The 25,454-nt window shown below is 32.0% G+C and overlaps 1 protein-coding gene across 1 annotated transcript; it reads right to left on the reverse strand.

Moving 5' to 3' along the window:
* Positions 1-3,495: 3,495 nt before the first annotated feature.
* On the reverse strand, positions 3,496-24,130 carry LOC106718602. The gene is made up of 25 exons (XM_045683103.1): positions 24,060-24,130; positions 19,122-19,263; positions 18,702-18,899; positions 17,711-17,818; positions 17,298-17,438; positions 16,629-16,781; positions 14,726-14,856; positions 11,738-11,891; positions 11,215-11,376; positions 11,044-11,143; positions 10,696-10,834; positions 10,238-10,404; positions 9,776-9,852; positions 9,396-9,557; positions 9,096-9,200; positions 7,096-9,007; positions 6,895-6,994; positions 6,599-6,815; positions 5,950-6,359; positions 5,661-5,851; positions 5,301-5,445; positions 4,940-5,070; positions 4,550-4,671; positions 3,812-4,012; positions 3,496-3,729 (listed from the first exon to the last, which is right to left on the reverse strand). The coding sequence occupies exons 2-25, from the start codon at positions 19,239-19,241 to the stop codon at positions 3,586-3,588; spliced, it is 5,490 nt and encodes a 1,829-aa protein (XP_045539059.1). The 5' UTR covers positions 19,242-19,263; positions 24,060-24,130; the 3' UTR covers positions 3,496-3,585.
* Positions 24,131-25,454: the final 1,324 nt, after the last annotated feature.

Here is a 25,454-nt window from a genome sequence, read left to right on the forward strand (position 1 = left end):
TTCAGACTCACGAGAGCGTTTCAGCATTTGTAGCTACTAACCGGGCATACGCTTTCTAGTGATAACAGTGAAAAAGCAATGATTTTCTATACGTCATATTCCATATGAAAACGGAATTATTGCAATAAGGTGGTTGCAATAATACACCCTGTCCCTTTCAACTATATATGGGCGTTTTTAGTGGTTTTAACTTACTATTGCTTCTGCAAGGTTGAATATGGATGAACGTCAGACGATATCTCCAGAATAGCTGCGTGTATCTCAATTAGGTATAGATGTAGAACACACTTTGGAAGAACACATAGGCTGCCTATGATCTCAGAAATGTGTACGTTTCCCATGCGATATCTTTGATTCACATATTTACTTGATAAGTCTGTAATGATTCACACATCTTATGGAGAGGCGCTTTAAAACATATGTAGTTTCCAGTTTATCAAGGGATGAATTTCACCTTTTTTATTCTTCTAGTTTAAGGCAAAAGGTAATATACGTTAAAAAAGAAAGAGTACTTAAAAAGAAGAAAGATTAGATGCTATAAAGCCGTCAAGAAATACATTTTAAATAAATGACTAACATATTTTTTTTATTCTATTCTTGTTTATTCACATTGCCGAAACATTTATTCAAAAAAGTCTTTTTCATCTCAAAGATAGAGAAGATATAGGGATAGAGAAAGCAATTGAACGTACTAAATAAACGCGGCGCTATTAAATTCGAAAGTAAAAGAAAAAAAAAGATTCAATTTCTTTGTAAAGCAAATTCAGTTGAGAAATCCAACTCGATTTAAATAAGCCAAGGCTTAGAGGTATTTTTTATCAGTTTGATGCTGATGAAATCTTCTTTACAGTCGTATAGTAGTTGAAAAAGATTTGTTGTTGAAAATCTTCAAATTCTCGTTGAAATAATAGAGACAAAAATATTAGTTTGCTTTAGGTTTTTTGTTAATAAAACCCATAATAAAAAAAATTAAACTGTTTGTAAGATTGACAATTTATGTGATTATTAATTTAGAAAGTATTCAGAAGAAATAAAGCGGTTGTATTCGAATTATTTCGCTCCTTCGAGTTTTTATCAATGAATATTTAATAAGTCAATGTTAAATGTCGTTCCTTATTAAATATCAAGATTGGGAATAAATCTCAATGTTAATTAATTCCATTTTTATTACAAACTAGCTTTTACCCGCGACTCCGTCCGCGCGGAATAAAAAATAGAAAACGGGTTAAAAATTATCCTATGTCCTTTTCCTGGTTCTAAGCTACCCGCCCACCAATTTTCAGTCAAATCAATTCAGCCGTTCTTGAGTTATAAATAGTGTAACTAACACGACTTTCTTGTATATATATACTAGCTTTTTCCCGCGACTCCGTCCGCGCGGAATAAAAAAAAAAACTGGGTAAAAATTATCCTATGTCCTATTCCTGGTTCTAAGCTACATGCCCACCAATTTTCAGTCAAATCAATTCAGCCGTTCTTGAGTTATAAATAGTGTAACTAACACGACTTTCTTTTATATATATAGATATATATATATAGATTAATTCAGAATTAATCATATTTGCCTCGTATTGTTGCTTGACAGAATATTTAAAAAGGACTATGTAGTATGAAATAGTCATTCGAAATTCTTCATGTATTAATACTTTGCTGTTTATACACATATTTTATTATTAAAAGGCTTAACATTAACTTCTTTAATAGAATGAATGGAATGAACGTCTCAAACTGATTAGTTAGACAGCCACCATAAATTACACGCGATCCAATCGCTAAGGTCGACGTGAGTGAAATACAGGGCCATCATGCGATGTGACTCGATTCGATTATGTCGTCCTTAATAAAACTATGTATATATATTTTTTTATAATATACGGTGGCAAACGAGCGAGCGGCCACCTGAATTGGCCGAAATAGTGAAGCAACCGTTGCCCATAGACATCCGCAATTTCAGATGCAGATGAAGGTAGGCCATACCTTGAATTGACGAAGGACGTGCAGAAAGAGAATCTTTCCCCTTCCTATGCAGTCCTACCTTCGTCAAATCCACTTCCCCTACCTATCCTTTCCTTATAAGAAAAGAGTGGAAATTAGGCCTCTGGCACAACAGTCATCAAACGAAACGCAGAATTGTTTCTATTTCACGCCTGTCTTCTGTGTTGTACTTTATAATTTGTTGAGAAATGATCGAATATAAACTGACATGAAGGGTGAAAAAATAATAAAAACATTTTTAATGTTGTCGTTTTTATTAATTTTCATTGATTAATACTATTCTATGATCAGAGTTGAAAATATGTATTTTAGTATTTTTCATACTTTCTCGCTAACTACGTGCTCTTAATTACAATATTTTAAATATTACATATTACATTTAATTTAATTAATTAATTAAAATTAATATTCTTGTGCTGCGATTACAATATTAAGAAGAAATAAATGTGACGTAAAATATAACACCTTATAAGTTATTACAATAAACTTTCTTGACAATTTGGTTTATAATTCAGTAATAACTGTTTTTTGTGTCTATTCGGAATATACTTAAATAAAGTTATTTAAATAAAAAGTAATAATACAGGAAGTTTTTTCTATTATGTTACTATAATTATTTTGATCATAATATATATTTTGATTGATGTTATATATTTTTTCACATAATAGTGCATGTACTTTAAATCATTAAAATAATAATTGCAAAATTTATTACATCCTATACAGGAATTGGTTTTTGAATTAAATACTACTTTTCAAAAATTTCATTGTTTATTTTTTAATTTGGAAATAATAGATTTTATAAAATAATAATAATAACATATAATTAGTATTATTTTTATGTTATGTATAATTAATAAATATTATATACAATACATACATTTTTTATACTAAATGTTAAACTCTATGAAGTATTCATTTGTTTTGGCACTATATATTTTTATAATTTTGTAATCTGTATGTATATAATTTATTTTGTAAAATCTAGCTAAGTTTTTTTTTTTCGATAAGACACTACTCGAATAGGATCGATCGCTTTGTAAAGGATCCAATACTATTGTAATATTAAATATATTCTCAATTTTGAACATATAATAATATATTTAAAATATGTTAAGAGATATGATAACAAAATAAATATACAGGTTTAGTATTATTTGTGTAAATAACGAAATAACAATTTAAATCTGCAATGTAAGTAATTGAGCGAAAATGTATTCGATACTATGTATTTAAATATTCGTACATAATATTATTTTATACACAATAATTGTTTGTGCATATCTGTTATAATTAAAGGCTAAATCTATCCTTTAATTAATTAAATATTTTACCGAACATTAAATAACATCGAATTCTTTTCAAGAAATTATAATTCCATTGTTAATATAATTAATTAATCCAAATTATTCAATAATATAAATATAATTATTAATTGATTTTTATTTATCGATTAATTAATTTATGTTTAATTTGATCTCATATTTACGTATTGTTCCGATTTTTTTTTATAATCTACATTAATTTTATAGGATATCATCTATTCCTTGGTTCTCTCGGATTTTATTTTTATCCGTAGAATGTACGGGATCAGAGTCTTTTGTGCGAGTCCGTGCTGGAACTCTTTAAGGATCCAAAACGTCTATGGGAACAAGCGGCCGTCGTCTCTCTATCCAAACTAGCGGCTCGAAGAATCAAACCTCTTGACTGTTGTGAAGATATGTCACGTGTTGGCTAAAAGAAATTTCGAATTTCAATGTACTAACTTTTTCATTATAAGCAGTGGAAACCAACGGTTTGTTTCGTTGTACCTTACCTGTTCCCCTACAGATCCGACGCGGCGTTGCCTCGGTTCTCGCGTAGACTGACTGCTTCTCTCAGTGAAAGACGTTTCTAAAGACCTTTGCGATGCTTCGCTGATGGACTGCGAGAGAAGATGCGTTGTGGATGACGAATTGGAATCGTCAATGTTTGAAAATTCGTCGGGACTGTCTTCTCTTTGCGGTGTGTCCGACTCCTGGGTTAAAGATTTTTTATTACTACAGAAAACCGCTTTACCTTTAACCTAATCTAACCTAATATTATTGGTTTTTTTTTAGTATGATTCGTTTAAAATTGTATGGTTTTTATACTTGTAGAAATAGTATTAAGTTACTAGTTCAATCAAAGCGAATAAACAATTTTAAAAATATAATAAAATCGAAAAAAGTAAAAATTTTACGCAGAAATTTAAAAAATATATAAATACGTATCTAGTGCCGGTGTTGATATGTTAATTAGAGTTTTAATTAATTACATTACTTAGATTAATGAAAAGGGTCTTTTATTTCCCGACGTTACGACGAAGTGACCGCATAACTTACGCAGGTTTTTGTGTAGCAGATAAATACTTCCTTGTTTTTTATGAATTAATATGTGTTAGGGGCCTTACGATGTAAACTTCCTCGGCAAAAAATATGACAAACAACATAACTTATACGATCTGTCTAATGTTGGACTTAGGACTCTCCCCAATGCCTCCTAACCTCCTATGCTACAAGTATTCGATACTTACTTCCTCCAAATCTCTAAGAGTTGTTGGGTAATGATGTCTTCTTGATTCTTCTCTTTCTTTCTCACGCTCCCTCTTCTCTAACTCGTTGGCTAACATCATGACTTCCCAGTCACTTCCACTTCCTGTATCAATAATTAAATACGTGATAGATCATTCGATCCCTTTTTTCACTTTTAATGCCGGGGTAAAAGGACTATAAAATGTTAAAGCGCCTTGAATTTTGAAATAGACAAAGTTTGCTCTGAGAATTTCGAAACAGGAAACTTTTTGAAAGGATAATTGTTAAGATTATAAAAATTTAAGGAGAATATTTAGAGAGTTGAGATGTTTTTTTTTTGTATAAACATGAAATAAGTAATAAGAAGAACGATTATAACTAGATTAATTCACCTCTTAAAGGCGACATGCTACCGTGCCTAGAACTCCCCGCTCTGACGCGTCGGCTGCTGTTCTCTACGAACTCTTCGAAAACTGGTGTTCTTGGTATTGACTCCGAATCGCTACTAGATGATGTTGAAGTCCTAAAAGTCATTGATAATTTGGGTCAACGTTAAGTTTATATTGTTTTTTTCTTATTACTGTACCAGCTTTTTTCGAAGAATCGGGGCAATCTGACTATGTTGGTTTGTCTATACGAGATAGCTTCATATAATTAACTATTGGACTACATCACAGTTAAAGAAGAAATCATTATTATAATAGGAGCCGATTGGAACTTATAAATAGGAAATTTTTTAAATATTATATTTACGTGTCACTCCAACTGCAGTCGCTGCCAACGTCGAGGACTACTTCATTGCAGGTATTGGTCGGCTTGACAGCGGCCTGCACTCCGCGGTTGTAGCCGAAGAAGGAACCCAAGCTAAACTTGCGTTGCTGATGCCCTTGACCATGTTCTAGGAAAAAATAAGTATCGTAATACCATTAAAATATGGGCCAAGTATCATAAAGTTGTGAGTAGTTTGTTGACAAACTGCAAACACCTAAACATGGTCTTATACAAATTCGTCTTGTGAGTTCACTTTGGTATGTGGGAATACTAATTGCACCGAACGTGTCAATAATGAAATTTTTGCATTAGCTGATGATTTGAAATTATCATTAAACTTACTTTTATCTCTTCGACCCGTGTGATGCATTCCTGTATCAACTGATAGAGTTTTCTTAATTTTAGTTTTAGTGTTGTCGAGATGGGTGCCAAAAAAGTGGAAAGGATGAATACCACGCCTTGAAGTATGAAGACTGGACTGCTCCGGACTAAGCAAGGAGCGATCTTCTGCAGTCATTTGTGGTGACATCGGTCTGCACAATAAATATCAATAATATGAACACTATGTAAATCAAATTTTCAAGTTTGTACTATTTATTAGCGTGTAATTAATAATTAAATTATTTCTAACCTTGTCAGGTCTTGCATTTCCATGTTCTCCTGGTCACTTTGGTCATCCCATGATTTACGTTGTTTCAATTTCGCCGCTCGTTTTCTCGAATATGTTCCCGCTTTACCATCAAGATTCAAATCCAATCTCTTAGATTTACTTAACGACCATTTTTCTTTACTAGATGATGTTTTATCTGTTTTACTCGTTAACGATTCTGCAAGACTTTGTAATTCTGAATAAGATAATTTTGTTAATTCAATACCGCCAGTCAATTCTGTTAGTTTTTCGTCTGTTAAGTCATCACTTGATATTGTTTTCTTGGTAGCGCCAACCTTTGTTTTGGACTCTGCCTTCGATTGTTTAACACCTTCCTCAGGGCTTATATTTGGAGGAGATGAGGCGAATACTGTATCTAGTGAGTCACCTCTCTGGAAAATTTAAATCGAAGAAAATACTTATTTAAGAACAGCTCCTATAAATTTGAAAAAATGGAATGAAGAAAACGGTATGTGAATACGGTATACGGTAACCAATATATATTTAATTTTCTATACCTTCCCTCTTACTTTTAAATAATTTAGGAATGAAAATAAATTGCTACAAAATTAAGTTTTAAAAATAATAAGAGTACTTATTAAATTTTATAATTTTAGTGGATTAAAAGTACCATGAATCCTTCATCAGCTACCGATGCTTCTTCGCTACCGGAACTACCATTTTTAGAACGTAATGGGTTTGTCGCATCTACGTTAGAAAATTGTTCTGATACATCTTCAACTGCACCTGTTCCAGTTAAACCTACATTCTCTAACTCTTGTATTCGTCTTTGTAATTGACTTATGATTTCATCTCGTTTCTTTACTTCGTTTTCCAAGTTACAAAATCTGGAAAAACAATTTTTCCCGATGGATATTAAATTCAAAATGTTAATTTTCAGTCTAATTAAGCAAATGGCATTCATACCTGTCTTGAAATATATCTTGCATATCGTGCAAATGATTTTGAATCACTTTCTTGATCCCTAAAAGGACTTCACCAAAATATTCATGGTCATCTAATGAACCTGCGCCGAAAATTAATATAACTTAATTTATTTAATAACAAAATTCATTTTACTTCACGCAAATCACTCTGATAAGTGTATTTTAACTAGTCTACAAGTACCTCGCAATAATTTCCTTTGATTGGTGACGGCAGAAATACAGGTAAGCTTGGGTTTTTCTGGTGGTACTGTAATTTCTTCTGGCCTTAATGATTTTACATCGTACACCGGCGGGACATCTTCTGGTACACTATATTCATTTAATGTTAATACGTTACGGTCAAACTCTTGACTAGAAATTGTATTATCTTGTCTAACTAACTGATTTTGCGGTGCTACTATGTCGGGCTCAATAGCCGGTGGTGAGGATATTTTTGGAACAGAGCTATTTTTACTATCAGGCATATGAAATACTTCGTCATCGATATCTGACGGTGCGCTTGCAGGAGGCGATGGCAATGTGTGGCGATGAAATGTAACACTTTTTGCAAATTTTGAATGTCTTGCTGCGTATCCCTCTATAGTTGGTGCCCGAATTAACTTTCTCAATTCATTGCTTCTTTCAGGACTCTGTACTGGTGTAACATCTTCTGATAATTTTTTCAGTATGGACTTAAGAGTTCTTCGTTCCAATGTTTCATTCGACTCATGGCTACCTGACGAGTCCGTTGATTTCCTTTTAAATTTTCTTTTGTACATTGTACTTCCTTCTGAGTGACTTCTAGTCAATGTGTCACAAAGCAAATCTTCAGAAGAACTAGCACAGTCTAAACTTGAACTTCTAAACTTCACAACTCTTTCAAGTTCTGCGAGTTTTTGTCTTTCATTCAAAATTTTTAATTTTTTGACAAAAGGCAGACCACCATATTCAGGTGACAGATCATCTATTGATTTATATTTTTTTGCTTTAGGTAAAAGCATCGTTCCTGCTGTGATCGTCGGTCTACTGATATCACTTGCTTTTGGATCCTCATATTTTTTTGGAGAGGTTGGTAATGCTTCTACTTTTTTTTCTTGGACGGATTCTAAAGGCCCTGTTAAGCAAATCTTGGGTTTATCGTGTTTAATATTATCACTATCAACTTTAACATTATTATTGTCAATTTTAACGAGCTCTGCCGTAGTTACAACCGGTACCCTGATACTCATAGATGGTTCTAGTTTACTACTTTCTGTACTTGCCGTAGCTAAATCTTTCGGTGAATCGATATCAGGCTTCTTTTCTTCTATGCTAGATTTGCTCTGGCTCTTAGAATCTCCTAAGATAGCAGCTTTTTTCAATTTAGTCCAGGGCTTTTTGGTTTCTTTTTTTATTTCCTCTTTTATTTCTGTGGATTGAACTGGTGATACTTCGGCAGAAGATTTTTCATTTTGTTTATTTCTTTCTGTTGCGCTTGTGTCAGATTCTTTGGAACTATTTCCTTGAAGTATCTTTAATCTGTCGCGAAAAGAAGAGCTTACTGCCTTGGCTGGGGACTTAATTTTACTTACGACTGAGTGGGGTATAGATATAAGATTACTTTCTGTTTTAGGTGTCGGTTCTACCACCGCGGCTGGTTTTTCTAATAAATCTTTTATAAGAGGTTGAGAAACGGCGGTTCCATCACTTTGAACTTGGAGTATTTTATCTCTGAAGCTTACTTTTGGGCGAGAAGTACTATCGCTGGAGCCTGAAGAATTTTTTCTTGACATTTTTGCTGTGGGACTATGTAATCTACCTGGTGAACTGGATTCTGAACCTTTTCTAATAGGACTTAAGGTTTTAACTGTAGGGCTTAAAGGGCTTTTAACAGAACTAGGACTAATCGTTTCCGAGCTCGATTGCTGGTTACTGTTGGTTGGAGTTAATTGATTTTTTTCTCTTTCTTCTTTAGCTTTTAATAACAACAGACGTTGCAGAAGAGGAAGCCCTGCGCCAATAACTTCAGGTTCTCCATCAGGTGCGGTACTTGTCGATGGAGTTGGCTGAGGAGTAGATATTGATGCTACTGATGATGTCGAATTTCTCTGCTTAGCGACTTTTTCTTCGCGGTCCTGTGAAAGGAAATTAAATGTAACCAAGAAAGGTTTGCGTTTGTAAACTAAAAATAAGGTAGTTGGAAATGTCTGTATTTGTACTCACTTGTTTTTCTTTCAACAATTTCAATCGGGATAACAAGGGCAAGCCAGCTCCAATAGGCGATATGCATTTTTCACCTTTAATGCCAGATGGTTCGCCAATAATATCCTGCCCAACGTTAATTTCATATTACGTATTAACTAATTACATTGTTCACGAATAAAATTTGTGAGGAATAAATAAGATTTTAGGGAAGTGATTTTTGGGTTTTTCATAATAATTATTTGGAGATTTCTATGAAGGACAATAGTGAGAATAGGATTGCGTGTAGGGTAATGCGTTAAGCGCAGTCATTGGACAAACCTCCTGGTTGTGTGCCTGTGAATCGTCACTCTCAACTCGAGGCATCCTCCTCAGTACCTTGGTGTCTGCCGTCCTCTCCGAACTCGATAACGACTGTAGCTCCATCGACTCTCCTGATCTACGTCCAACTCGGGATCTACTTCGAATCGCGTTACGTATTCCCTGAAATTTGTTAACTAAATTATATTTGTTCATTGCATTCAAATTTCCGTAGAAGGAAAACAATAAAGGCATGGTGAAGATAATGATAAAGATAGCATTGGTAGAAACCAGTAGCGAGAACCATATGCCCTGGTTTCAAATTTTGTTGATATTTTCGATAATTATTAAATTCTCGTTAAAGCTTGTAAGTAATAAAAATTAAAGCTATTGAACAATACCTTAACATCGGTGCGCAATTTGTGCACGATGCGTTTTGACGTACTATCATCACCCATTTTATCAGGACTTGTTTCACCTTAAACGATTAAAATATAACCATCAGAAATTTATCGAACAAAAACTAGTATTCCATTTATTGCTTCTTTTTTTGAAACAAAAACATTTACTGCTTTTAGTAACACGTTGTAATATGAATGTTTAATGAATAACAATCGAAGTGTTTGCTTTGTTTGAATTTTGTTGCATTTGTTATTTGAAATTGAAGTTTTGATTAACGCACATACTGCTACGTATTTATATTTCTATACCTTTTCATTGACAATGAAAACACAATAGTTTTAATTTTATTGATTATTAAATACAAATAAAAATAATATTTCGATAAGAAGTTACGAATACATGAGTTCATCAAATTCATTTAATTTATTATTAGGTTTAGCATTCTGTTGAGTAGAGTTTACCTTTGCCTTTTTGTCGAGACATATTTTTAGCTTCCTGTAATCGTTTTCTACCAAGAGTTTGGAGTATTTCTTGCGCTTCAGGGTAATCCTTCATAGCTGCTAAGACATCTTCCCGAGATAATGAGAATAGTTCAGAATATCCTACAGATCGGACATCCGCTGTTCGTCTACAATGAATTATTTAATTATAATTAAGAAGACACTTCTATTAAAAAAGTACTTTAGATACTACTAGCTTTTACCCGCGACTCCGTCCGCGCGGAATAAAAAAATAGAAAACGGGGTAAAAATTATCCTATGTCCGTTTCCTGGTTCTAAGCTACCTGCCCACCAATTTTCAGTCAAATCGATTCAGCCGTTCTTGAGTTATAAATAGTGTAACTAACACGACTTTCTTTTATATATATAGATTTTTAATGTGACGAGATTTTGAATCTGAAGCATAACAATTAACTTACTTGTTAAGTCCGTCAAGGTTTAAAATACCAATTTCTCCGAAGAAATCTCCAGCTTTCATAGTTGTGAGTACACGACCTGTTTCTGATATTACTTCTAGAATACCATCGGCGATTATAAACATTTCTCGAGCTACTTCGCCTGTAGACAATATATGTTTGGTTTTATTACTACTCAACTGTCTGTCTTCTTTAAAGAAGAAGTATAAATAGATGAGAATTAGGGCCACTGTCGAGTTTAACTCTTAAGAAAAACACCGTTCCAAATATTGGAGAAACAATGAATAAGGCTTAATGCAGGTCACATATAGTAATAATAAAAAAAAGTTATTTGTATTATAGCAGTTTTACCTTTTCGGCATATTGAATCCCCAGGTGTGAAAATGTAAGCTTTCATTTTCAATACAAGATCGTGCAGAAACTCTGGTTGGCATTCTTGAAATATTGTCACCTGCGAAAACAATTGAACGTTAGTTTAATAGCCCACAGCCTTCATAATTATGGCTTTACTTTTTATATTACCTTTTTGAGAACACTCAAATTGACGTGCAATGCGAGTTCTGTTTTTAATTTATCAGGCAGCAAACCGAGAGCTGTGTTAATGTCTCCGCCGCCCTGGATTCGACCCCGGGACCAGGAATAGTCATACCAACGTAACACTCGACGTTTCATACCACCTGGCACCTAAAAGAATGAATTTAATTTAAATTTCACAGCGTTACGACACACTTTAAATAATTTTACGTTCTCTTATTGTTTTGTTCTAGCAGTATTTTTTGATGGATTGTTACCTATTTTGAGAATTAACTAACTAAACCCTTTTACAAACTTTTACATATATAAGTTTTCTGAATGCATTGCTCATGAACAAAAAGTAGTACCAAAAATTAAAAAAAAACTAAAAAGTATGCTTGTTTCCTTATTTTTTTCCTTCGCATCCTTTTACGTTCCTTGTCAACCCAATGAAGCTAAGTTATTTTGAAAATAGAAGATCTTAATTAGTAAAATAAAGTTAAATTTGAAAATTAACTAAGTTAACATTTACCTTGTGGTGTCTCATATATGTTTTAGCTCCATCGAGCAATCTCTCAAATTCCAGTCTATTAGCGTTTCGATTGGTTATAACATTGCCCACTTGACCCACTATAGTCGCGAAAATGAAGACTCCGATCAAATAACTGACGATGGTAAATACATATCTGTGAAATAAATGTTATTGTAAAACTAAAATTCTAATAATTATATATTTTATAATAAAACAAGTGCTTTTGGAATTGTGTTTACTTGAACTTTTAAGTGAAGCTATGGATTTCATTTCATTTTTTTTTTAGAATATGTGAATGCTTTTTAATGCCGTGCGAATGGGTTAGGTCAGATAACAGCATGACATTTTATGGAGAATTGAATTGGATGACAAGAGAAATTAAGTTATGAAGTGCTTAGTAAACGAAAATATATTTGCTTGTTATACTTTTTAAATAGTCACATAAAATATCATAGCTATTATAAATGGAACAGGTAAATTTTGTAACAAGTTTGGAGAATTTAATTAAGATTATGTATATCAATAATAACTTATCTATTATTTTTTTTTATTTATATTAACGAACATAAAAATTTTCTTTAAAAATTAGAGTGTAACATATTAAATAAAATATTTAGTGTCTTGTGACAGACAAATTGTTAAATTAGTAATTCAGAATCATAATTATTACATAAATTAAAAAAAAAACAATCGATATACTTAAATAGCATCTACATTATCGTAAAAATTAAAAAGGTGCAAAGTTTTCGAACAGTTGCAAAAATTACAAAACATTCCAAAATTAAACGTATAACAAGCGATAAATACAAAATGGCGGTTTTAATAAGTGAAGGCTGTTCGAAAACTTTAAGAAACTCCTCGACCGGCGTCGATGAAAGATTTAAAAAAAGAAACAAATAAAGACAAGTTTCATGACAATAGAAACTATTTTAGTCACATCAATTGTCGTTACCCGAAGTTTTCGCTGTAATGCGAACAGCCTCCAAATTTCTGCCGCCGCCATTTTAATTTAACAAACTCTACTCGGCTGTTTCCCGCCAACGACCGCTCATAGATAATAATTTTTTTTAAGCACAGATAAGGCAAAAGGCAAAAGTTTTTTAATTGTCCAGCCAATTAAATTTTGCTAATCTTTTTATTTTTCCCTTTTATAAACAGCCGTTGGGTTATTTTGAAATTTAAATTAAATATAAAGACAACCTATAACCTCAAAAACACGAAACCGCTTACGATTGGTCAAACCAAGTCTTTTCAATATTTTTTAAAAGCTCCAAACCAATTCTTCTAACAGATACACCACGCACAATATTAAAAGTAATTTTTTATACGTACGAAAGACCCCTATGTCAAATAAATTAGAGCCCTTAATATCTTATTTCAAATACAATGGAGGCTATTTGACTTTACGATAACAATTTCATTTAATATGTCTGCCGTTCTTGAACTGGTCTGATTAGTTATTTTTGAGATGAAAGATTAATTTGTCGTTTAATAATTAAACATTATTTTCAGACTCGCGGTTGTTATTATTTATTTGATATAAATATGGAAATAAGCTCAAAATAATTTAATAATAGTTATTTATGAAAATTTATTGATTTAATTATTTAGGACATTTTGTACACGAATAAATTACACAACGTAATAAAATAAATAATCAAATGTGTATAACAATAATTAAACTTAATTTGAAGACAATAGAAAACTTTTTAAGTGCGAAAAATCAAAGCATTAAGTGGGGGGTAGTAATGTGAATAGCTACCTCCTAAAGTTAAGTGATAGTCGGATAAAAGGTGAAAGAAAGGTGCGATCTGTATGAGATCGAAAACAAGCAAAAAATTTCGTTTTAATATACGCACGTACAAAAATATTTATCATTACCTAAATACCTATATAATATAGTCAATCTATTTTGTAAAAACTTTTACATTTAGTGTTTTTAGTTTAAAATTGATAATTAAAGAGACGAGGGGGACAAACAATTCAAAATGTTTTGTTAGACACTTGTATTAAAGTATAATCAGTACATCCTAGTTGTCTTACGATAGTCGTCCCCATCCTACCAATTAGTGTAATTGCTACTTTATTGTTATATGATTAAAGCTGATATTTTATTAGCAAAAATGATTTGACCAATCGTCCGCAGTTTGATAACGTACCCTTTATTCGATCGGAACTGCAACAAGCGGGACTTGAGCCCGCGGCGCGGCAGAAATTTGGGACCTCCGAGCACACTAGTACATACAATCTCTATATTAAAATACTAATAATAGAAGTATATAAAAAAGGGGTCAAGCACAATTGGTCGTGTTCCAGATCCTTAATTTTTTTTTATACTGACCGAGTCTTTTTTGTTACCAAAATGTTTTGTTGTCAACAATCATATCGTATCCAAGCCTGAGTTGTTTTCTTATTTAAGTGAATATTGATTAACCTTCACCTTTGATTCCATGTGACAACGCCTTTATTATCGAAATGAGGTCAACATCAGCGAAAATAAAAGTCAACCCCTTATCGTGTTAACTGTTGGCAATCTAATCGGAATTCCGCTGGTATCTTAATGACCTTTCGTTTGGAATTTAAATTAATGCATTCTATTTCGTCTGGTTCTTTTAATCTCCATTACAAAGCTATTTGTAATCATTTGCATTTATTCCTTAAAATTCCTAATAATAATTGTGTCTGTATTAAAATCAGATATAGTTTGTATTCGAAATGCCACACTTACTTCCATACTGTGTATATCTGATTACACAAACGATCTGTTCAAGTTAAAAATTAACTCTGAGTACGACAGTCAGTCACTCACTAAGAAAGTCCTAAACTTACTTACACTAAATCTAAATTGAGAATCTCTTTTAGTGACCAAACGATACCGTGGTAAATGTGATAAAAATAAAAGTTACCTTTAGTGTACATTAATTAATACTTTCTACGCAATAATTATTACAACATTTATCAAAAGTATTAAAATTAATCAATACTTACTCAGCATTTGTCTCTGGTGTGGGTAGATCACCAATAGTTGTTAGAGTGAGGGTAGACCAATAAAGCGAGCCGAGATATTTCCTTGTTAGTGTAGCGTAGTCACCAGGTCTATGTGGATATACCCAATCACCCTGTGGAAACTCGATTTATTAGTACACTAGCCATCGCCCAAGACTCTGTCCGCGCGAAATTAAAAAAGTTAATTAGTAGCCGATGTATTCATATAGACTATGTTCTACATCTATGCCAAATTTCAGCGAGATCCATGCAGCCGTTCTGGAGATACCTTGTAACAAACATCCATCCAAACATTCGCGTTTATAATATTAGTAAGATATGGAATAAAATAACGATTTGAAAATATGTACATAAATTAAAATATAACTTACATACTAAATCATCTACGCACATGGGATATTGTCGTATTCAAATGTGTGAGCTTTTGTGAGCAATTCGCTCGTTTCAAATTGTTTTATAACTTTATAACTCTACGTGACAAATATAACAAAAAAAGATGTTAACATAAAATTTACTGCTAAGTACAAGTTATATTTCTTCTAATAAAATTGTACGTGCATTTTAAAGCAATATTTATGATTACTTTATATTGTCTTTTATTACAAATGTAAAAAAATAACAATTTATATGGAATTAGGTTCTAAATAATGTACAGTTTATTTTGTGTTGGTACGATTTTATCATTCCGCAATTTGTTGAAATGAAAATATAAAACAAATAAGTAAATCAAAGTTATAAAATGTTACAAAGAAATCATAGTAATTTGATATTATACGACTATTGAAATAAGGTTGAAAATCAATTTTTTTTTAAGTTTTATTTTTTAATTTTTTTCCAGTGATTAAGTAACTAAGGTTCAGTCAGCAGTTTAGTAAAATCTTACTTTTTACTATTTTAGTTAATATTATAAATGTGTAGCTTTAGATGGACGAATGTTGGATCTCGCTGGAATTTGGCATAGATGTGGAACATAGCCTGGAAGAACACATACTAATAAAGTTTTTTTTTAATATCGCGCGGATAGATTCGCGGGTGACAGTAATATAATAATTTCAGAATAGTAAACCTTCTATAATACATATTTTAAAGAAAGTTGCAGCTATCTTAAATCTGTCTACGGATAAGATTTATCATTTTAATTCGGCAAAGCTATTCAATCTGCTGTGAGTGGTGACGTCCAATTTATGTATAGCCATTTTGTTACGCTGTCTTAATAAACTATTTCGGTTGCCCAATAGTTTATATTAGTACAGTCTGTGTTATAAATGGATGTTTTCAGTTTATTTCTATTTCAAGACTTGAGAGAGGTCAATTCTTACCGTCGAAATATTAAGAGAGAGTGTATTATGAAATATTGAAAAACTTTTACACAATCAAACTTTCAAATAATTAAAAAACATCTGTTGAAAGTTTACATAACAATAATTTTAATATTATAAATGCGAAAGTTTGGGTGCATGTTTGTTAGAAGTTATCTCGGGAAAGGCTCGACGGATTTTGACGAAATTTCGTACAGATATAAAACATAATGTGGAAGAGAACATATAGGCAACTTATGAAGTTCTTTTTAATTCCGCGTGAAAGGAGTCGCGAGCGACAGATAGTTCAAGATATTTCACAAGAAATAGAACGTATATTTCAATTCAATTCAACGCTTTCATTAAGTAATCAGATTAACGTCAAATTCCATTTATTGCGGCCGGTAATTTTGCGAAGGTATGTTTGTATGAAATTGTAGCTACTATTAGATAGAGTCATGTGAGAAATGGATTCTACGAAATATATACGGTGTTTGAATGAAAAATGTGAAGTTTGTCTATGGTGAAAATATTTGGCAGTTATGAAACATTTTGACATAATAAAGAATGTTATATTTTACACTCACCTGAAAGCCTTCTGCTTCGGATAGTAGAAAGTAGAAACAACCAAACCAATGCGCAAGGATTAACAAAATATGTATCAAGTTTATCACTCGCCAGAAATTGGGGTACACTGTACGAGATTCCACCATATAGTAACAACTGACGGCTCGGTACACCTATTAAAAAAAAAAAAGATTTAAGTTATAGGTAATGTAGCAGTTGTACCCAATAAGCCATCTCAATTTAGATGTGTGTGGTGATTAGACTACTTAGATCGTTTGGTTTAAATTAAACCGATCTATGGCTAACACTTCATCATCATCATCATCATCAGCTCACTACCGAGGGGCTCGGAGCCTACCCCAAGTTAGGGGTGACTAGGCCATAGTCAACCACGCTGGCCAAGTGCGGGTTGGTTGACTTCACATATATCATTGAATTTATTCTCAGATATGTGCAGGTTACATCACGATGTTTGGCTAACACTTGATAAACTTGATTTATAGTGTAAGGGACAATTGAACTATTTTTGCAATTTGTTAAATTAGAACTAATTTATTTCTACACTCATTAGTTTGATAGATGCAATTACAAGATAGTTTCCTTGACTATTCTGATGACTTTCTATTTGAACGTTAAAATATTTAATAAATAATACTTTGACTTGAAATAGTGCGAAGATATCGACTTACCTTAAGGAATCTGGGAAAGCGTATAATGGGATTCGTTCCTATTTTCAATTGGAGTAGATCCAAGGGAGTGAGCGCAGCAATATCCAACATAAAGGAACTCGACGTGAGATAATGTTTAGCCAACTTCTTTGAATCGTATACCTGAAAATTAATATACTGATAAAGTTTTTCCTTTCACCACATACGAAAGGATAACAATTCTAACGTGTAATTGGTGATGTAAAAACTTGATAGAATTCAATTATGACAGTATTTAGATAGAAAGGATAGATAGTGTCTTTTATTAATTCAAACGAAAAATGCTTTACTCAATATGCACCACGGAAAAGAAACATCAACTAAAAGCATATGCAATTTACTTAGACAAATTATAAATATAAAATAAAAAAAATGGTCTAAAAATATTAGAATACCATAAGTCCTTGCTCCAAATAACCAGTCCGCAGTTGAACGATGAGGTCTAAGGCGAAGACGATATCCCCGATGCCATCACAAGTGAGCCAGAAGCGATGACATAACATCTGTTATACAAAACTAAATGATAAAAAATATTTATTTATGGTGTTTAATTGAATTTCCTATCAATAAGAAGTTGGTGAAATCAGCAAATTTAAATAAAATAATGTAAAATTTAAAACTCATAATTATTTTACAGATGTTTATTATAAAAATAAGGGATGTAATATCACAAAATGATAATACGAATTTTCATTTTGAGACATTATAGTGTAAGTGAATATCAAAGGATTATTAATTTAAAGGATTGTAGAAGTTATAAACAGAAACAAGATTTTCATCTAAGTAATAAGCGTTGTAGTCTTGTTTAATTATTGAATAGAGAACAAAGATTGTATGAAATAATGTTTAACCTACTTAATTAACAGTAAACCATTGTTCAAATCTTTCCTTTTAATCACTGAATGAATAACTGATATTTTAAATCTAATAATTTCATTGTTTTCGTATACTACTAACTATTTTGTTTATTTTTTTTATTAAAAAAAGTAATTCGCTTTATTAACGGTTTGGAATTTTGAATTTTACCTTTAGAATTTTAGATCACATCCCATCGCATCCATATTTACTTTATACTATAAGTCGCCTTGGGAAATAAAGATTTTACAAGAAAACTCAAATTTAAAATGTGCATTCTTTGTCGGTTTAGGTAAACGTTAGCTTGTGTAATTTTCACGGTTTACTCTGAAAGCTTTTGAAAGACCCAGAAACACGCGCCAAATTGAGTTTAAATGTCTAATTCAGAAATACCTAATTTTTTTTCTTGTAGAACCTTCAACATTATTTCCTGTCAGTGTTCACTTGCTTCAGGTCTTTTATGGACCCTAGGGAGTCCACCGAGACTACTTTGGGAATCTCAGGTCTAAATCTTTGAAATAATGTCCGTACCTGGAGTTCAGGGAAGCTCTGTCTCACGATGAGTGTCCACAAATTGTAGAGGACGCAGATTGTAATAACCCAAAGCCAGTAAAAGTAGAAATTCTCGTCCGGATTGACGACAGTTGGAGGTACGCGCACTTTCCGCCGCCTTAGTCTGGTAGTACTTCTGTGTTCACCAGTCGCACCTTCTGAACCTGTGTCTTCTACCTGTAGAGAGACGCTACGATTAAATATATTGATAACTCTGAGGATTAGAAACAGATATTGAAAAAAAATTTCGAATCAGTGATTATCTTTAGTTGCTATTTGAGATGAGAGCATAGCTTGTTGACTTACCACAAGCTTCTTACACCTCTGCTATTGTCAGTTTATTTTATGGTGTCATTTTATGTAAATGGTTTTAATTTAATTGAATTTCATCAGACTTACTGTTTCTTGTGTCTCCGGTATTTGTCGGGTGGAAAATCTTTTGAGGAATGAGTCTTCTCTCTTTAGAGTTGGCTTCTTGTGTATAGCCGAACTAAGCTGCACAGTTGTCCGCAGTTTCATCCATCTCTGATTAGACTTTGTTCTGTATCACAATTAAGTTATTAAAAAAATACAATTTAATTCTGAAATATAAGACTGCAAATCGATATTCATAAAAGGCCTTAAGCAAAGTTTTCATGCGCCCAGAAGTCTAGACGTTTTGTACGCAAGAAGTGATATTTTCAATAAAATCACAATTTTAAAGTTTTCTTTACGAAGAATTAAACATCAAGTCAATTTTAAAGTTGCTTAGAATTTTGATTGTATTGCAAATTACTGAATACTTTAAAGGGATGTTTTAAATTTACTAAAGTTTCACATAGTTCTTTTACGCTTTTTCCATTAAAATATGTTTGAAATTCACTTGTACGTGCAAAACAAATAAAAACTAACTTTTCATGCGACATCCCATTATTCATTCAATATAAACAAAACATAATTCCAATCATAAATAGTATATGAAAAGTATAATATTGTAGAGTGAGATTAGTGAGTCTTCTAAAAATCTAAATTTACTAAACTGAATCTAAATTATTCAGGAGAGTAAACACTAACTTTAAAACTATCGAAATACGTCCAAATGCAATTAAATAATTAAAAAATTTCAAAAACAATTGAATAAGAGATTCGATATTTCAAGTAGAGAAGAAAAGTATAGTCACTCCAAGATAAACTATAATAGACACAATATTCACAAGAATAACACACAAAATCCAGTTACCATTCTCGAAGTCCTATACACAGACGAAGATAATAGCACATTAGTGGGAAATCATACACATACAATGACATAAATTATCAAACAACATTCGACAACGATACGGCTTTACCGTTGTCTCCCCTTCGAACCTTTTTATTTTCCTGAGTGCCTGGTAGTATGCCATGACAGCTTGGACGTGCCTCCATTTATGACCTCGTGAATCAGATCCGGGCCTCTCAGTGTCCAGGACGGACTTGGGAGAGCTTGATGAGCTCGAGGCAATGATCGGTCGCCTATAAAGTGATGTACCGTGTTACTTGCAGCATGAAGTGTAGTGTTCATATGTTAGGTGGGGATTCTCTGACTTCAAGAAACTTTGTCAAACAAACATTTTGTAAATTTTACTTGTTCATTTAATGTAAATTCAAGATATGAATACTATAAAGGAAGTATAGATATAAATGTAAAAGAGAAGAAGAGAAATAAGTTTAAATTTAAAGAATAACATGAAAGTGTGAAGAAAAATTATTCACATTTTGATCCAATCGATGTAATCATTCTGCAAAGAGTTACAATTACCATGACAATTTAATACTATTTAAAAATATCATGTCAATGTAAATGTCATAAGTTTATGCTTTGTTTATACAAAAGATTTTTTTGAACAAAGTTTCATTCTTAAAACTCTCGATTCGAAAACCGTTTGTAGACGTCAAAAAAAATAAAAACATGCTTTATTTAGCGGTTCACTAAATTCTTTCGCGGTTGGTGCAAATGTGTTTGTTTTATGCATTTCAGTGATCTCTATTCTTCCAGCCGTGCAGAACTGCAGGGAACTAATTGCAATTAAATATACATATGCATATAAATTATGAATAATTTTAGATTCAGATTCCGTGAATAATTTACTAGTTATTTTAATATGTTCACTAAAAGATGTGGTATTTTTGGTGTCAGGAAATTTTGGGTTTGCAGTAACCAGTCACCATATTAAGCAGTGAGGTAGTGCTCATTGGCAGGGTCGCAGCTAAGCCCGAAGCAATATGTGCCAATGTCAACTTACATATCCTCTTGCCGGTTAGGTGTGGATGAAGACAACTTGCTCATCAACCTATTTGAATTTAGAATCATAGCTTAGTTAAGTTCCTGATTATAATAAAATTAAGTACATCTTTAGTACTTATCGATTCATATTTCGCTATGAATCATAAGCATGCAAAGCATATAGTAGAGTTACCTCAATATATAATGTAATAATGTAACTGACGTTCCCTTAATAAAAGATGATTTGAAATTTGCCAAGTAATAGACTGAGGCTTCTTAATTGCTAGAGACAGCTCTGTTGGATAAGATATTGTCCGTTTGGAAGCTTAGTGGGAATTAGAGAACTATTCAAATATGATATCTTTGTTGTACTAACCAAGATTTCATTAAGATTGTTACTGACAATAAATTACTGAATTTATGTGTATGAATATCTTATACACATAAATCCACCTATCTTATCTTAAAATATAATTTTAATACTTGGTTTTAATCAATCTTAAGGGCCATTAAACTATATTATGCATTTGTTACTACCGTTTAAACTACGCACCTTAGATAATAAACTAACTGATAAGTGTAAAAACTCATGAGTTCCAGGTCAAGGTAATATAGTCGAAACAAGACGCCATAGAATATGGTGTGTTGATAATGTTGAGTGCGACTGTACCATATCCTAAGTAATGATGTACATATTATCAAAATGTTATCACCGTGCTTTGGATTGGTGTTGGGTATTTATGAGAGATGGTGAATAGAATTCCTAGAAGCTAAGCCTGCCATCACATCAAAGATGTATAGTCCAGTACCGTGAATGTGGAAAGTTACCGTGATTTTTTTTACAAAGTCTTAGGTATGTCAGTGCAATAATAGGGATATTTTTCGATGATGATGATGTAATGATGACAGTTGATGATCATCATAATTATATTCATATACCAAAAAAGTAACCGTCATTTGTTTTCTGCCAGCATATCAACGCAGTCGATTGTGTTACGTGCAACTTTATAATTGAGTGATAGTTTGTTTTACCTAAACATGCTTTTTGAATCGATTTAATTTATTTCCTGGTGTATTTATAAATGTGCTTTGTGATTGTTAATAATTTGAACCTACCTATTTATTAGTATTATGTACAAGATGTGTTATGTGCATGTGTAGTTGTGTTCCGTGCATCATTTTCTGTCATACACACCTTTAAATATTTCAATTCTCTTTGTTAATAATAAATCACCACCTGAAACATCTCTACTCGTTTAGTCATCTCAAGAATCGAGGTTTACTCATTCAATATTAATTTTTCAAGTACTCATAAATTCCTTAATCGTTTGTCGACTTATTTATTAAATAAATACTTTCTAGTAAAAACTACTACTCCGTATTAATCTGGTCTTTTGTGAAGTAGTATTTATCAGTTCGATCGAGTCAATTATGTTCTTACTTTGTTATTAATAGCAGGAAAGGTATATTTTGTTTTAATTTCATTTGTTCTTTTTATCTTTATTGCACAAAAAGCAATTTGCGATATGTCTAAAATTGAGGACGTATAAATAATTATGGTTGACCTTATAGTCTGGATGACTTCAATGCCACGGTTTGTCCTACAATCCGAGAATAAAACGATCGATACACTTGGAAGACCACAAGCCCGCGGGGCAGAGGTTAATCAAATTATCTGTTTTGTATGTCATAAATTCTCACAAATTACAGCAACAGGAATTGAGGATAATTGGAGAATATGAAAACACGGTTACTGTAATAGGCATATTTGTTACGTCAATTAGTTTTGAATTAAGTGAAGTATACATCAGGAAACAGTATGTTGTATAGTGATGACTTAATTGTCTTTCATACTGGAATAATGTCCATGTATACTATAGATATATGACGATATAGTCGTCTCACGAATCATTTCTAGTGTAAGAATTTGGGTTAAGTAAATCACATCCGGTTACTTAAGATTAGTAGTGGCATAATTGAATTTGACCAACCTACTTATTGTATTACTCCAAAAAATACTGTTAGACACTGTTTAGTTAAACAAGTGTTTTAACCCTTTGACCGCTGGTGATTGATATTATGGACGTCAACGCAGTTGTAAAAGATATATTTTTTAACCTTGAATAATTTGTCATGGTCGCATTTTGGAAACCTACGTATAATCATGATTTCTGGTAATGTTTAATCAGGGTGCGATAAAAGGGTTGACATTTGTTTAAGCTAAAATATAATTAAGATACTGTCTAATTTTTTATATAGAAATAGTTTTTAGAGAGTAAAATGATTGTAATCATGAAGCTCTGAGTTGGTAAAGTGTGACACAAAATTATCTGTCTAGAATTTTAGCTGTTTATTTCTGACAAGGATGTGTTGTTTATTATTGAAATCATTGACATTGTTTCCACGAGACTGTGAATGTTGTGAAACCTCACAAGTGTCATTACTGTACGTGGCAATGTCAACTTCATGGAAATACTTGCACGTATTATATTTATATGAAAACGTCACTCACTACGTAATAAATCGGCTTAAATATGATAAATATCTTCGTATAACATAGTTTAGGTATAAATTATACTTTACACTTATGTACCTACTATATATTATAAAATACTACTATTATTTTCATCCAGCTTGGACATGTGTGAAAAATTATCAAAATCAAGATGTCTAATTATTACAAACAATGGCACACTTAAATAGAGTTCATTTGTTTGCTTGTGTTTTGACAGAATAGTGGACTAGCAATATTTTAGATATAAAATTCTCGTCTCGTAATATTAGTAACCATACTGCTTCGAAATGGCTTCACCTATTTTTATTATAAAATTGTATATTCATATTCAGTAGGTGACAATCGGCTACTATTTATTTTTAATATCCCTATTAAGTATTATTTTAATTCCGCACGGACAGAGTCGCAGGCGACAGCTAGTCTTAGTATAGATTTATTTAATTAAAGCTACACTTGGGACTCGAATAGAAACCGTAAAACAATTTGTGGCAGATTATTAACTATCTTTCAATATATGGCTATTTTAACTTTACATTTGTATTTATTTTCGTCTAACTTAATACATTAGGTACACGCTTACCGTTGCCCTGGACTCTTGCTTTCACTGCTCGCATCTTTACTGGATTCATCATCCTCTTCCCTGGACGTGGCAGCTGAGAGTGCTCGTGAGGAAGCTTGGACTTCACTGGTCTCATTGTCTTCACCTTCTGATGTTCTAGTCGTACCTTCTTCAGCCTGAGGAAGATGAAACTACGTTTTAGGTACTGAGAAAACAAAAGAATCGAGAGAGGTGTGCAAAGAATTCCATATGGAAATCCATAATCTCTATCAGCCACACTAAGAGTCGCAGTTTGAATTTCCACCATAAGCTACTATCAATTGTACAGCACTCGTAATCGCCACAGTGGAAATAGGATATGTGATTACATATAAAGGATAGCTCCGAAGTCAGAATAACGCGACTAGCTTAACAGCAAATGCTATATGCAAGGTTTAGTCATGACTACAGACCAAGAGATATTTACAAAGAGAGCGAGAAAATATTTGTGGTATACTAATAAAGATAGGTTGATAAACGAAGTTTTTGAATACAATGCAATTGATAAGAAACAGCAAATTAGTAAGTTTACGATTAATACTCTATTTGTAAACAGTAGTTTTGATGTAGCCCGAGCTTGTTAGTGGTTTAGTTGTCACAGATGGAGTACTTAAATATTGTTGATCGTTAAGTATAAATAAGTAAAATACAGAATAAGTTTATAGTAATTTTTTAAGTTTATTTTACATGCCAGTATTTAAAAAAAAATAACATGCATTACGACAAAAAAAAAAAATTATAAAACTTTTGTGTTATTTTTACAATGAAATTAATTAATAAATAAATAATTTCAAGATAATTCGTATTGCAAATATAAGATTAAATTTATTAAAACAGTGATTATGTAAGAAAAAGTTATTATTTTCGTTAAGTAAAAAAAAAATTACACAATTATTTTTGTATTTTATCTTGATTTTTTTCTTTTTTTTGTTTTGTTGCATTCACTTACCTGCTCTACAATTATTAAGGGAATTCTTTCTTCGAAAGTTCCATCAGCGTAGTTTCTCATATTCTATAAACTCTTTAAACTTTTGTATACAAATTTATATTACATAGTAATAATAATTAAGAAAAATGATTTTTTATATATTAGGTCCTTACATATGAAATTGGAGTTTTGTATGGGAGGAACAAAAAGTCGAATATTTTTTAATACAATAAATTTAATTAATCAAAGTATGAACCATTATTTTCTATGTACTTTTGCCATTGCATAGGTAGTTCATTGATCCCTTTACTAAAAAAACCAGTCGGACGGGAATCAATAAAATCTTTGAAGGCGATTTGGACTGCCCCATCGGAGTTGAATTTTTTCCCTTGCAAGAAGTTATCCAAATTTCGAAAAAAATGGTAATCTGTCTGTCTGTGAGCAAGGTC

The sequence above is a fragment of the Papilio machaon genome, chromosome 21, assembly GCF_912999745.1.
Source record: "Papilio machaon chromosome 21, ilPapMach1.1, whole genome shotgun sequence".
Lineage (NCBI taxonomy): Eukaryota > Metazoa > Arthropoda > Insecta > Lepidoptera > Papilionidae > Papilio > Papilio machaon.